Below are 15,975 nucleotides of genomic sequence, written 5' to 3' on the forward strand. Positions count from 1 at the left end.
GTAAATGGGGTGTAGAATTATTCCAACCGCCCATGCACTCAGTAGCTGCAAGGCTTGCTGTAATCTAACTTCTATTTTTATAATTTTGTTTTTTATTTAATTTTTTAAATATCACTAAAACTCTAAATTTCATTTTAAACTTAAAAAAAATGTAAATGGGGGCTAGTTTTTTTATTGTCCATGCGCTCTGTACCTGCAAGACTTGCTGTAATCTAGCTCCTATATATCATAATTGAAAACGGGGAGCTATAATCCCAACCGTCCATGCGCTCTGTAGCTGCAAGACGTGCTGGGATATTTATTTACTGTACAGCGCCCTTGACGTGATTTTCACAAAAATGGCGTTATAAAATTTTTCTAAATATGTGAATATTTATGTATGTACCTATCTGTTGTTTACTATTAATATCGAGGCTTTTCTACTTTACCAGAATGCATTAATTCATTAAAACAAGTACAGAAATAATCGAATTTAAAGCTTTTATTCACGCATTACTTCTCCCACAGTTTTTTTAAGCTTTGAAAGAGTTATCTTTTTTCTAGGTAAAGCACAAAATTTTAAATCAGCATCTTGCACCTATATTAAAAAATATATGAAGATTGTTGACTGAATGACACACCGATCAAGCAAATAAAAATTGCACAAAAAGCTTTAATAAAAATTATTATTAACAACTTTGTGTAAAAGCTTTGTTACTTTTCGCACGTAAACATTATTCTTTACCTTTCGTTACAAATACAAGAGTTACTAGATACTTCACTCTGAAGCTGCAAAAAAAAAATACAACCTTCGGTCATAGAAGATAGTAGGCTATACTACTCGGTTAAAGTGTACAATCTACTTCCATTATCCATAAGGAAAATAAGTAAGTTCTCACAATATAAAATTGCTATTAAGAAATGAATAGTGGAGGTGGGTTGCGTATGTATCGATGAGCGGATCAAGCTAAATAGGTCAAATATGTGTACTGTTTGAGAAATTTGTTATATTGGTCTATATAAATTGGTTATGTTTTTTATGATTATTTTAGTTTTTTATTGTTTATTATGTTAATGATAATTAGGTTAATTCGAATAATTACATTTTTTTTATTGTTTTTATTATGTTAACTTTGTTAACTAGCTAATCTTAGGCATATTTCACATTTTGTAAAATGTTTCCCTCGGCACGGGAGACCCCAGTGAGGGAACATTGTTCTGTATAAAAAAAAGAATACAAACAAAGTAAAAGTATAAATAAATCAAATGAATTCTGTAAGTCAAGCTTCGATATGTCCGTAGGACTGTTGGTTTCCCATATTATTATTTTTTTAAATATTTTGAGTTTGTCCAAATGTTTGTAGACAAGGACTGGATTCAACACCCTGGAGAGCTGTTAATATTAACATATTACAACAGAGAATGTAATGATGTAATATCAAGAAGTTGAATTTAGTCCTTGTCTACAAACATTTGGAAATACTCAAAATATTGTTGATAAATACACCTGGTCCACGAAGAAGTATAAAAATAGAAAAAATCAAATTTTCAAGCGTTGCCTGGTATGTAGGTGAAATAATTTAATTACACGAATCTCAATAAAGGTTACAGCTCTTTAACCTCAGAAACATCAACAGATGAAAAAATTGAAGGGATATAGATGTTCAAATATGGGCAGAATGGTGAATGTTACACAGTGTGTGAAGTGGCCACTTAAACCAGCCAAAGACAGGTATCTGTTGTATTTTTGTCATTAATTGAAGAAAAAATATTGAGTACGGAGACAAAGCTTATAGTGACACAATCAGGAACGACCCATGCTCGCGAACTTGGACCGATTTGCTAGAAAATCTGTGTAGTATAACTGAAATAATTTAAATAAATAAAGTTCTTACCTGTTTGACATTATTCTCTCTGTTTCCTAGTTTGTCCGACAGTTCTCTGACGTCAGACTGCAGTTCCAAAAGTCTTGCCTCACTCTCTTCTGTGGTTGCCTGCAATCTTCTCTTCAGCAGGTGTTTCTCTTGCTCCAAAAACTGCAAAGAAAACATAAGTCTTAAAATGGATTCACAACAGACATAAAATAACACTACTCTCTATATTTTACTATCAAAGGTATCTTTAAAAGTACTTTCTCCACATACCCGAAACCGTTTTAAAGACCGTTGGTCTTCCGATTGGTTTTGCTTATACAAAACGCATTTTTTGTCAATAAACGAGTTACTCTTTTAAAATTTTCAATTTCATATATCGCGGTTTTTACTCTTGTGTGGCTGTGATGTCACACTCGTCGACATAGGACACAAGACTTAATATATCTCTCTTATTTTTTCAAATGATGAATTCGTATTTTTTGTAATCTTCAAAAAGACATTTTCACACCCGATTTGCAAAGTAAAATTATTAAAACTATGCTAAATGTTAATGCAAAAAGTATTTATCTTTGCTACGCGAAGAATGAATGTCCGCTAACTCAGCAACACATCTCTACAGATTACACAAGAGAGAGCACGAAGATAGAAGTCATAACAAGAAAAACAATGACGCAGTTCTGCGTCGGGTGTCGTCTTAAACAGTTGATATTGATCTTAAGTCGGTTGATGACAATGATGGGGGACGCGCGCGCGTAACATGAGCGGCGTATTTGTGATTTTAAATTTATTTTGCTATAACATGGTTAAATTTTATGTTTATTCGCATAAATTATGGAAAAAGAATTATTAAACAGTATGTCTCAATGTTTTTAATTTTTTTCAAATGTCTAATCTTTAGAATATTCCGTCTTTTACTAGTGGTAAAACGATGTTACATCACCGCGCGCAAAGGGATTATTTACCACAGTCTTTTAAGAGTTAATTGAATTTCGTGAGTTTGGCAAATTGAAAGAAGGGCTTTTGTCGAATATTGTCATTCATCCTCATGACCACACTGCAAACACGATAAACTATTATTAATTGAATCGGCATTCCCTCCGTAACACTTCATTATATATTAATATTAATTAATTAATTATGTTTCCAATAATTATGTGTTCATTGTACTATACGACATTTCTTAGGCATCCAGATGTTTACTAACTGAGATGGATATGTTCTCATCATCACTATGGCAGCATCATCCGCATGGCATGTGATGTTAATGACCTTATCTCCCTTAGTAGATTCACTATTTTTTTATTCTTAAAAGCGTTTTTTTAAATACATTTATTCTGCTTGTGTCAGAAAAAGTTTTTAACGTATATATTGTTGTGTTATATTTAGTTATAAAGGTGCTAAACTTGCTTTGTTTCTTTGTTGTTCTCAATATGTGATATTTTTTTAATGTTAATATTATTTATGTCCCGAATTGAGTTGTTGTAACTCCTGGGAATGTAATTCAACCAACGTATTATACTTGTAAAATACTTTGTGTTATATGATTTATAAATAAAAAAAATATATATATGAAAATAAAACTTTGTTATTAGTGTTACACAATTTTATTATTTTACAAGAGCACTACTACAGTTTCGGAAGAGCACTTCTCCCATCAACGGGGGATATAAAACTAATAGTACATACATAATATTGTTAACTCCCTCTTAGCCTAGTGGATGTCTTCCCACATACTAAATTTTAGTTTAGTTATTTACATATATCTACTCATGTGCTTGATTTTAATAACTAAATTCTACTATTTCCTTCAGTGATCATGTTTTTATATCTGTACTTTAGGCAACTTTCCATATATATGCTAACACCTTAGATAAGTGGAATAACCACCCTACTTCAGGTTCCATCAGTGATTAATTTAAATAAAAACGCACTACTTTGAACGACGTCACTGTAACCAACCATATGATATGAGAGCTGTAAAGGATATCCAGTTTGCTAACCGTAAACGAACCAATCGGGAGAACTGACAAAGAAGAACCTCTGATGTCACACGCGGAGTTATTTCAGAAATGCAAAACCTTGAAAAATCATAGCGCTGATAATACGATATATAAATATTAAAAAATCCTTAGTTTAATAGTTAATTAACAAATAATAAAAAAAACACTGAACTTCCTCATTGGAAACAAAGAACTAGAATCCCAATCGTCTATGCGCCGTGTAGCTGCAAGACGTGACGCGATACTTATTTTACAATGCCCGTGAGGTGATTTTCACAAATATGGTGCTATTACCAATAAGAACAGGACGTATGAATTAAAAAAAAAAAAATTCTACAAGTCCTTCGAATAAATAATATTTCTTTAGTTGGTCTAGATAACGTGTGTTATTTTTATGTAATTTTTAATACTTTTTTAGCTGAGAATTAAAAAAACAAAGTAGTAATATATAACAATATTTTGATATTTCTAGTTTGTTTAAATGTTTGTAGATTGGATTACATCCCTTTGGAAGTTATTAATATTACAACAGAATTGGAGAATATTTAAGGAATGGGAAATATGGAAATATTAAAATGTGTCGGGTTGTGGTCCCGTGGCTAGTGTCTTGGACTCACGGATCAAAGGTCCGTGGTTCGAATCCCACTCTACCCCAACTTGATTCCCATTTTCTAATAGTGACTCGTTTCAACTCGTTGAAAATGCCTCTCAAAATTAAATGTTTGCGTAAATTATATGAACACAAATATTTCTTTTTCTAAAAAAAAAATCTAGACATTTACAGGGCCTGTCATTAGCTGGTTTAAGTGGCCACTATCCTATATTCAACAGATGAAACATTATAGAAATATGGATGTTTAAACATAGAGGTGAATGTTACACATTGTGTAAAGGGCTATTTAAACCAGCCAGTGACCGGTTATAAGTCCTGTTAATGGCTGTATTTCCATATTCCTTCTCTAAAATGTTCCCAATCTCTGTTGTAATATGTTAACGTTATGGATATTAATTATTTTTTAAACACATTCGTAAACAAATTGATACAATGCAATCATGCGCTTTTGATCTCTTTGATAATTATTCCCATTCAATAATAAATTATTGTCAAGTGCACAATTCGAGTGAACAATCGATTTCTAAATCCCGAAACTTTGCGAAACAATAAACTTGACAATAGAAAGAAAATGGCCGATAAGAGATCTTAAGACCATGTGAATATATACGCAATTCACTAATTGTTCATAATGTAAGGTCAAATTGTGCCAGTTTCATATGAATATTATACAATTTAAATATTAGTCCTCGTGTCTGATTAATTATTAACCAAGATATTAAACGTTTGATTATGTATTAAAATGCAAATAATTTTATCAAAATTAAAAAGCGGCGAATGTCTGTTATTTTGTGCATATTTCAATGTCATTTTTTCACTTTTCGAAAACATTAAAGTTTAGTTAAGTCAACATATTTGTTAGCTTATCCAAATAAATGCAGACACTTACTAGATTTTAACTTTAAGGGATTAAACATGGACAACCTTGATGGACAAAAATTAAAGTGTATTTTTAAGAGATTCCTACGTGGTGAAATAATCTCCTTGCTCAATCAACAGGAGTTTTAGCAAATTATGTAAAATCTTATTATTATGGATTTATTATATAGCGCCAGTTTCGTAATATCATACCTCAAGATCGCTTTAAAAAGTGATTATATAAAGAAATAAATTATAACTTTTGAAATCTAAATATGTTTTTTATACAAAGCTGCTGTGTTATATATTATAGTATTAATGTAAAATAACACGTTTATATTTAATTTTTAAGTTTTTCACATTATATTGTAATGTTTATATTATTTTTAATATAAATCTTTTTAAGATAAAAGGCACTGCGTGCCGTGTATATTAATAAATAAATATAAGAAAAACAATGTAGTGTGTGATCAGATGCTAAGGATTTATTTAAACGATTTAGAGAACAAGTGCGTTTGAAGTTTTTTCGAAACATCACTTCACCCTTATAGTTTCTTATTTGTTATAAACTGCAGATTAATAAATATTATAGTGTTCAAAAAATTTATATTATTATTTAAATATAATATTTTTTTTTTTTTTTTTATAATTATTTTTTGATTCCCGGTTGTTTTCAGTGTTTGTACTGGATATTTTAAATTAAGGATCCATGTTATTTTTGAAATTGTAATTACGAATAAAACATATATGAAATAAACAAATTGAATATCATAATTCAATACAATTTTTTACCCGAAGAACTAAAATGTACTCATCTAAATAAAAAGTATTTTTTATACGCAATTAATAATATTTCATTGAACATGTACAAACATTGCGATAGAGACATTAAATGAGCAAATTTTCAAACATTAGTTTTACTTTTTGTTTATATTAATCCATCTTACATTTTTTCCCGTTCTCTCATCCTTCCCTATTTTCCCATACCTTTATTTTGTCCCATTTTCATATCCTTTCTGTGGAGAGAAACATCATTCAAATAAATAGCAGGATTGCAGATGGGTGTGATAATAATTGTTATATAAGTCTTCTATTAAGAACTGACGTAATAAAGCCATATAATAAACGGTATTCAGAAAAGCGATGGGGTCTTTGTTTATATTGAATTATTTTCACTTTTCATATTTTGAAATTGGCATTCACGCATTGTCAACACAAACTTATTCAAATTTGAAAAGAAACTATAATCATTAAATTCACATTATTGTCTTCCAAATTATATACGCAAACAGCCGTATTATCGCAAAACAAAACCGTACTCCGACAAAAAGCGACATAAGAATTTTAAAGAAATTTCTTTGTTCTTGGTTCTTGCGATTCGCGGCGTGAAATCAGTCGTATGCAAAGCCATCAGAGTTCACCTACCGTTTACAAGTGGAATACTTAGAAAATTAATGACGAGAAAGATGTAATTTAGCTACAAATATCCGAGTCTATTTCGCTACAATAGCTGAGAAGCCTTTGTTTTGCAGTCAAAGGAACTGAAGTCGTCGTATTGTGACAATTCTGACATCAGAAGACATCTACATTGTTTATTATCTTTATGACAGTATCTATGACTGTGATATGTAATTACAACAGCACTTCTCTATAGTAACGCGTAAGCGCGACTAATATTTTAAGTTAAGGTATCACTCACCGTCAATTGCGAATTACTCTAGCCTAGATTTACCCTGAAGTTTATTATTTGCAAGCATCCATTGTATAGATGAAGGTTAAATTGTTGGAGACATTCGAGATGTGGATATACCGTAGAATGCTTCGTATACCGTGGACCGATATTGAATCTATTAGATATAGATATGGCAACCGTCCGTCTTCGAAAGACGATGGTGATGTACACATAATTTGAAGACTGGGAAAGACAGCTTTTCCGGTGACTATAGTCCTGTACGGGACCAGCACAGTCGGCCACATTTCTCACACTTCCAGGTTGTGGGCGGGGCTCTAGTAGGTAGCTGCCTTCCTCGCAGTCTTTTAAGCCTCAGATTTTCCAGCCAGAGATCGTCGTGTGCCGCTTTTCCCTCCTTTGCGGCTCCTCTCCACACATCTCTATCCCTGGCGAGATCTTCCCAATGATCAGCGTCAATGCAAAAAGTCTTCATGTCGCGTTTACAGACATATTTAAATCGCAATCGCAATCGCAATCGCTGACCACCGTGGGATCGTTTAGCATCACAAAGCTCTCCATACATAATATCTTTCGGTATTCGGCCATCTTCCATTCGACTCACATGACCGAGCCATCGCAGGCGTCCTCCTTTTAAGATCGCCATTGCCGAAAACATCTGAGTACGGGTTAGTATATCTGCATTTGTCACTTTGTTTTCCCACATCACGCCAAGAATACGCCGCAAACATCGCAAATGAAACACGTTAATTTTTCTTTCTTGGTGTCTGTAAGTGGGCCAGGTTTCACCACAGTATAGGAGCGCGCTGAGTACACAGGCTTAGTAAACTTGTATTTTGGTAAATATGGTAAGTTTATCATATTTCCAAACTCTGTCTTGGACCTTTCCAAATGTGGTAGCTGCTTTTCCTATTCTACAGTTGATCTCCTGGTCTAATGAACAGTCTCCAGACACTGTTGAACCAAGGTAACGAAACTTTGAACAGACCTATAGTATTTGACCATGAACTTTAATTTCTGGGCTCTGATCTGTGTTTTGTCGTAAAACAACAGTTTTTTTAAGCTTATTTGCATAGATTTTTTTTACACGCTGTTGAAAACAGATCCATCAAATATATGATATGGTAAGTAATGCAGAGAGCCAGAGCCAATATAGAGAGAGGTTGTCAAGGGTGAAGGTAAAAAAGGTCTCATATTTGGATCGTGTGCTGAGGGAAGAAAAATATCACCTCCTTCAGCTGATATTAAGGGCAAGATGAAGGCACGCCAGGGAGTTGGTAGGAAACAGTTGTCCTTACTGCAGAATAAAAGGGATTGGACAGGAGTGAGGAGAGTTGAGGAGCTGTCCCGATTAGCGCAGAACAGGGATACTTTAGCCGCAGTGATTGCCAACATCAGGAAAACCTAAGAAGGTACCGGAAGACGAAGAAGATTGTAGAGAGAATGCAAAATAGGTTTAATAACTCGCTAGAGAAACCCTTTGGCTCGGTTTTTTTATTTATTTGAATTTTTGTACATAATTTTAATTACACATTGGCAAGTTTATTGCTTAATGGCAATTTCTTCCAACCAACCAATAAAATAAAAGTTTTTGTTTTTATAATTCAAGTTAAAACATATTAAATAGAAAATAAAGATAAAAAAGCCAAAGATATATAAAAATAGAAATAAATTCATTTGTATATAAATTACCTTTAATCAATACTTTTACTCAATGTGAAAAGGGAAAAAAGAGGAAAGAGGAAAAGAGGGGAGATTAAGGAAGAGAAAGGAGATGTTTCTTCAGACGTGATTTAAACAGAGATAATGTAGTAACATCTTTGATGGTGGATGGGAGACGATTTCACAGTCGAGCGGCATGGACACCATATGAGTTAGAGAATAAAGAGAAGTTGTGGTTGGGTATTGAGAGAGTGCCTTGAGAATTATAACGAAGAGGTAAACCATGAACTGATAAGCGTTGAAAGTTTTCACGCAGGTATATAAGAGCGTTAGGACTATGAAGTACATTGAACAGAAGTGAGAGGGAGTGATAGTCTCTCCGCTGTCTAATTTTGAGCCATTTAAGTTTCCTACGATTGCATATTATAAAAAAGCGTTAGGAATATTTGTTTTGGTTTTTTGTACCTACGGCTCGTTGTATTGCTGTAAACTGCAGCCAACTTCGTGGAAGATAATCATATGTATCTTTCTGCATGAATGATATTAAAACCTGTAAATCCAGACTTATTTTAAAACGTCCAAAAAATACCATCAAGAAAATCTAAATCATTTTCAGTAGGAATGATTTTGCGGAGTTTTACCATCTTGATTAACTGATTATTATATTGTGTACTTTGTTGACGCGGACTTAAAGCGTGGCAGATTAAATTGCAAAGATATGCCCATTTAAGTATAATGTGGTTTACTTTCCAAATCACTGGATCATGACGAGTTGCCGTATGCGTGCACTGCTTGTTTACCAGCTGTCAGTTGTTGGTGGTTAGGAAAGCTGGAGGAAGCGACGCAACACTTGCTTAGTGTGTACGAATCTTGAGGATTATGTACATTGGATATCTTCTGAGCCATAGCCCCGTGTGAAGCGTGACTATTACAAACTTACAAACCATCACGCCCTTTCCCCATAGGACTAGGCAGAGGGGATGATAGATCGCCACACCACTATATCTTAGCACGCAGTCCTCACATCCTCGACATTCTATTTTCAATTCAATTCAATTCAATTAATTTATTTTAAATATAACATATACATTACAAAAATATATTCAATACGTACATATTATAAAAAAGAAAAAAAAATACACGAAAGAGACTCATGTCAAAGTAGTAGAAGAATCCTGCTCCGGAAAACCCCTTCGGATACATGGAACAGATCAATATCCAGAGCGATGTTGTTCAGCATAGCGGTAGCCCTTCCAACAGGCATAACCATAGGCAGGTTGGTCCTGAATATCGGAATATGAAACAATCTATGCTGACGCTGTCTTAGGTAATTATCAGGAACATACAAACCAATGCTCATCATAATTTCAGAATTATGATGAGCATTGGTTTGTATGTTACATCATACCGCGATCATACCGCGCAACAATCGTTAAAAATGTGTAGTCAAATACACATTCCTTCTAGTCTCTAAACTGTTGTAGCCAAGCATACCCTGGAGAAACTCGGTCGGGTAGAGCCAAGGATAATATTCGCACTCTCTCATGTAGAGATATCTCAGAAACTTCTTTTGGATTTTCTCTATCATAAGAGAGTACTTCAGTTCATGTGGCCCCCAAATCATCGAGCAACTCTCAAGTCTACTTCGCACCAAGGAGTTGTAAAGAGTTCTCAGTACGCGGGTATTTTCGAAAACCCTGGCAGTACGCAGAACAAATCCTAACATCTTCAATGCATTACCACTGATCTGCTTCTGCATTAATACCTAGATATTTTACAAACAAACCATCACGCCGTTTCCCCGTAGGGGTAGGCAGAGAGGATAGAACGCCATAACACTCTATATTGGCATACAGACCTCGCTTCTTCTACATTCATACATCTTCTCATGCACGCACGCCGATTATTCCTACTTTTGACATGTCCATCTTCAAGTATTTGATGGACTTGATCGTGTCTTTCTCGGTCTTCCTCGTTTTCTGCATCCATCAACATTTGCATCGTAGACCCTTTTAGCCGTTCTTTCGCTCTCCATTCGCTCTACATGTCCAAACCAACGCAGCACCCCTTTCTATAGATATTCTCACGCACGCAATCTGATTATTCCGGCATTGTTGAAAATGAGTGCATTTTTACAAGCACATCAGAGAATTCAAGTGTGCATTAAACGTAAAAACGAGATTTACAGATAAAACCAATGCGAATTTGGAGTCATTTATTTGCAAAAATACATCGCAAAACACACAATAATGACTTCTTGAATAAAATTAATGAGTTCGAATGGAATTTACATGTTTTTTTTTTTAGATCAAAGTTGATAAACATTTTTTAATTTGTTGCGACAGAGGGAAAACATTTTTGAGAAGGGAATATGGGAGTCTAGGCATTTACAGTGCTTATGACCTGTCATTGGCTGGTTTAAGTGGCCTTTACCCACTGTATAATATTCACCATTCTGCCTATGTTTGAACATCCACATATCCTCAACTCTTCCATCTGTCGACTTTTGTAAAGTAAAAGAGCTGAAACCTTTATCATGCGGGTGAGATTCACCCGGCTGAACCAATTCATCTAAATGTTTTCCCTCTCTGTTGCAACAATTTTTTTAATGAAAAACTCCCTAGGGAGAAAATCCAGCTAGTCTGCAAGCATTTGGACATACTCAAAACATTGTTGATAAACATTGCTTAATTCGTTACATTATACTAAATGTTATTAAATATTTGTATATGACCACTTACCGACTTTTCTATGTCTACCGGTTTCGAGACGTACCCGTCTGTTCGTGAGGACATCAATCAAACCAACATGCAAAACCCACTATACACCTTCACTACAGTTGTTGCACAAACATATATAATCAACACGACATGCATTTTAATAAACACATGCACTGATTAAGACAAACATGCACTGAATAAATTATGAAAATGTTCTATGTTGTTTGAGAAATAGATGAAAAAAGGAAGAAGGGATGGAGGGAGGGGGTGAGATTTATAGGTTGAAAAGGGTGACTATTGCAGTGGAATATCGTATAAAGGACCATATTGAAAGGTCGTTTGATTATTTATCAAAGGAACATCATTTTTCAAAGCTTTCCTAATGGGAAATATTTCCATATTGGTTACTTTTAATCCTTTATTATTTGTGTGTAAGATTTTTTTAAATGTATGTAAGTTTTTATATACAAATATTAAAGAACATTTAGTAAAATGTTTGACAACAAAGTTAATGCTTTAAATATTAATAATACGTTGCTTTATAATTTTTCTTTTTGAATCGTACACCTTCAGCGCACACATATTATTTCGTCCCTCTTTCGTTCTGCTGACAGAGATGACGTCATACGTCATCTCTGTCAGCATCAGATAAATCAAAACCTTATATATGACCGTGTCATAAGTCACAAGTCACATGTCTACATACGAAATCAAAGATCATGTGAGAAAATCTGTTTGAAAGTATGCATTATTTATTTTATTAATATTTTTGCACTTAAACGCCTAAAATGCTAGACTTGTTGCAACAGAGAGGGAAAACATTTTTGAGAACAGAATATGGAAGTCTAGGCATTTACAGGGCTTATGATTGTCATTGGCAGGTTTAACTGGCCACTTTACACTCTGTGTAACATTCACCATTCTGCCCATGTTTAAACATCCATATTTCCTCAACTCTTCCACCTGTTGACTTTTGTGAACGTAAAGAGCTGAAACTTTTATCATTTGGGTGAGATTTATCCGGCTGAATCCATTTGCCTACTAGGCGACGCCTGAAAACAATTTTCCAATTTTTATACTTTTCTTATGCCAGTTAGTGTAATCAACAATGTTTTGAGAATGTCCAAATGTTTGTAGACAGTCTGGATTACCTTTTTAGGGACTGTGGATGTTTAAACATGGGCTAAATTGTGAATGTTACGTAGCGTTTAAAGTGGCCCTTCAAACCGACAATTGACAAGTCATAAGCCCTGTAAATGCCTAGACTTCCATACTCTCCTGTAAAAAAAAATTTCGCTCTCTGTTGCAACAAATTTAGATCTGGATAGCTCGATCTAGATAGAAGTATGAAATCCAGCCTGTCTACAAACATTTGGACATGCTCAAAACATTCTTGCCTGTAACGTTATTTTGAAACATTAATTAAGGTAAAAATCATAACCATCTCCTTGTGGTACACAGGAATTCAGACTCAGGCAATCAGACTCCAATTGAAGCGTATTTAGATAAAGTGATCAGTCTTGCGCTTTAGGTCTAAGAACGATGAAATACTGCAGTGTAAAACCAGCCTTTGAATCAATATTTCATGTCAAACTTTCCAGGAACCGAACCCGGGACCTCAAACATGGTAGACGAACGTTGCAACTACTACACTACGAGGCGGATTTTTCTAATCTCGATTTCCAAATTTTGGAATTTTTACTTGAGAGCAGCCATTGAGTCAAAAATACTCATTCAGGGTTCTGCTTTTGTTTCACACACAGAACTATATTTTTTTATCTGAATGCACCCAGACGAGATATAAAACAAAAGATCTTAACAGAACAAATATTTATTTGAAAGAAATCCTTATTAAAATGGCGTGATGAGAGTTGCAGAATATGTAGAAAAAATATTCATAGTATATCTCTTAAAGGCATCGGAAATATAATCAAAACATGTCATCAGAAAACAAATTAAATCACTATTAAGATGACAGAAATCACCGTAAGTTTATATTCGCTATACCATCCGTTATTATTTCACATTTTACAACAGTAAAAATATATAAATAATTCATCTGACATCATCAGTATTAATTTGACGATCATTCAGCGCTCAAAGAATTACTTTGTAATGAAGAGCGAGTATTCAACTCAGAAATAAAGAGGCATTTTATGCAAAGCAAATAAAACTTTCAAAGAAAATTTAATCAATGAGTGTGGGAGCGTAATATTATAATAGACATTTTTTGTATTACTTTGTTTGAAAATGAACGGAACAGATTAGCGGAACTTAATGCATTAATTAATTAATAATTTGTGAAATCGTATTTTATTTTTAAGGTATTTTCACACTCATTAATTTACTTTTTTGACTGTCAACTGTCACCGTTTTAAGAGAAATTTTTAAACGCAACCACGCGAAAAAATCACACGAACAAAAACCATGCCTCACGAGTATGCTTGCAAGTACGCTCTTTAGACAAATCATTATATTACATTATTAAATTGTCTGCAAGTTTTTCTGTCAGCAAACTCCTATGTTAGGTTATGTAAGCTTAGGTAAGGTTAGGCTAGGTTTGATAAGGTTAGGTTCCCACGTCAGGTCTGAATTCAGGGCTAGAGAACCTAATGTCTTGTAAAGTAGGCAAGCGTAGTTAAGGGTGAGGAAGGCGTCTACAGTATATGGCCCAGCCAGTCGTACCGTTTCCATTTGACGACGGGTGTCATTTTGCACATATATATAAGAACAGTGAATGACACAAAAATAAAAATGCTAACTCATCCTCAATATCTAACTTATGTTGATAAATAATACCGTTTAAAACATTCGAAGTAAAGTTTCCCTTTTTCTATTTTTCTTCTTCCCTTCGCTATGATTATTGATAATTATTTATTTTTTTAATTTTTGTTTTACTGCTTTTTAAATTATAGAAATATTTTGCTGTTTTTTGAGATGTGTTTTTTTAAAATTACATTTCTAAATTAGTTCTTTGGATTTTTTTACCATCATGTTTGCTAATGGTTTAATATTTATATATAAACGCTTTGGAATTGTACAAATTAAATAAAATAAACTAAAATTTAAATATAATATACAAGTATCAATTGGTTATTATTATCTTAACTCCAAACGTGACCGACATAAAATAACCGACCGGCTAAAACTAGAGGTAAAGGGAGACAACCAGCAACATGGTGGTCTACTGTCGAGAAGGTTGTTGACTGTACAGATTGCTCCTATTGTGACAACCCAGGACAAAAGATCCTGGCGCTTACGTACAAGGAGGCCCGAACCTGGATGAACCGGAATATAGAGACAGGGAAAAGAAGAAGTAACCGACGTAAAACTTGCTACAAATTAATACTTTAATAAAAAAAAACGTTTCGAAAAAGTCTATTTATGTGATTGGTAGCAAATAATCAATAAAATCACATGAAGATTGGATTAGAACATTTATTAAAAAAAAAAAAAAAATGTCGATTTATCCACCCCGCAATCAGGTTCAGCGCGTTCACCTACTACGGAAGAGATATTGGGTTCGATTCCCGACTAGATTGGCATGAAATATTGATTTGAAAAGGTGTTTTTACACTAGAATGATTCATAGTCCCTGGAATGCAAATAAAGCGTAAGACTGATCATTTTATCGTGATGTAACTGTAATGTAGTTTTTGTACCAATGATTTTACTGATTAGGCACTAACTACTGATCATCACATATTATGTACAAAAGTATGTAAAAAGAAAAAAGAAAAAAGAAAAAAAAAATTCCAACATAATGTAAATAATGGCCACAATAAAATGTGTTAGAATACATCTAACGTCAAATCTAAGCCCCCCTAAAAGATTAAATAAGTTTTGGAACAGATAAATATAAGAATGTACTATAGTTTTACCGAATTTATTAGGTAAAATAGTTATACCTAGCAACTTTGAAAATTTACGCGAACAAGAAGTTATATTAACAAAGTTCTCGAAATCAGATATCTAAGAATACTCCAAAATTAATTGAGTTTTTCCTGTTACTGATATAAACCGATTTTTTACAAAAAAATGACGTAATGTTGCTGCAGAAACTCGGTGAATAAAGCAAGCTGTCAAAAGCCGTCAGCGAAAAACTTTTTGAATTATGGCAATTCTGATAGTGTTCGGGAAAATTCCATAGGTGGCGCTTCACCCGTTAATTTGCTGGCGGGAAATCTGACATCAAAATAGGCGGGAAACAGACCATGACATGACAGCCGTACAGAATTATTATAATATTCACCGCCAATCGTAATGTTTGTTATTACAACTTTAATACAACCAATCGCATTGATATTAAAAAATAATAACCAAAACGTAACGAATTCACTGTGGTTTTCCAATCCGCATAATCCACCAAAATCTAGGCATGAAATTATGAGTCGTAAATTCAATACTAAAATGAAATGCCCGCATGGAGAACGAATCTGGTAAACGTTTTCGTGCGGAACATGGCAATAATCAAATTACAGACACGTAATCAATTTGAGAGTTAGTTATAATGCATTGTTAAACTAATTTTAAAAATCGAATAGGGTATTGACTAAAGGCGTTGGTGCTACTTTATCGA

The 15,975-nt window shown here is 33.7% G+C and overlaps 1 protein-coding gene across 1 annotated transcript in view; it reads right to left on the reverse strand.

Annotated features, from left to right (window-relative positions):
- The window catches only part of LOC148280055 (bicaudal D-related protein homolog), a 217,914-nt gene that overhangs the window by 48,122 nt on the left and 153,817 nt on the right, over positions 1–15,975 (reverse strand). The window contains exon 2 of the mRNA XM_088228990.1: positions 1,875–2,015. Within this exon, the coding sequence (XP_088085116.1) occupies positions 1,875–2,015 (141 nt within the window). The remainder of the gene's footprint in view (positions 1–1,874; positions 2,016–15,975) is intronic.

Source organism: Micrasema longulum, unplaced genomic scaffold, assembly GCF_059751315.1.
Source record: "Micrasema longulum isolate JH-2025_06_02 unplaced genomic scaffold, ASM5975131v1 h1tg000624l, whole genome shotgun sequence".
In the NCBI taxonomy this organism is placed as follows: domain Eukaryota; kingdom Metazoa; phylum Arthropoda; class Insecta; order Trichoptera; family Brachycentridae; genus Micrasema; species Micrasema longulum.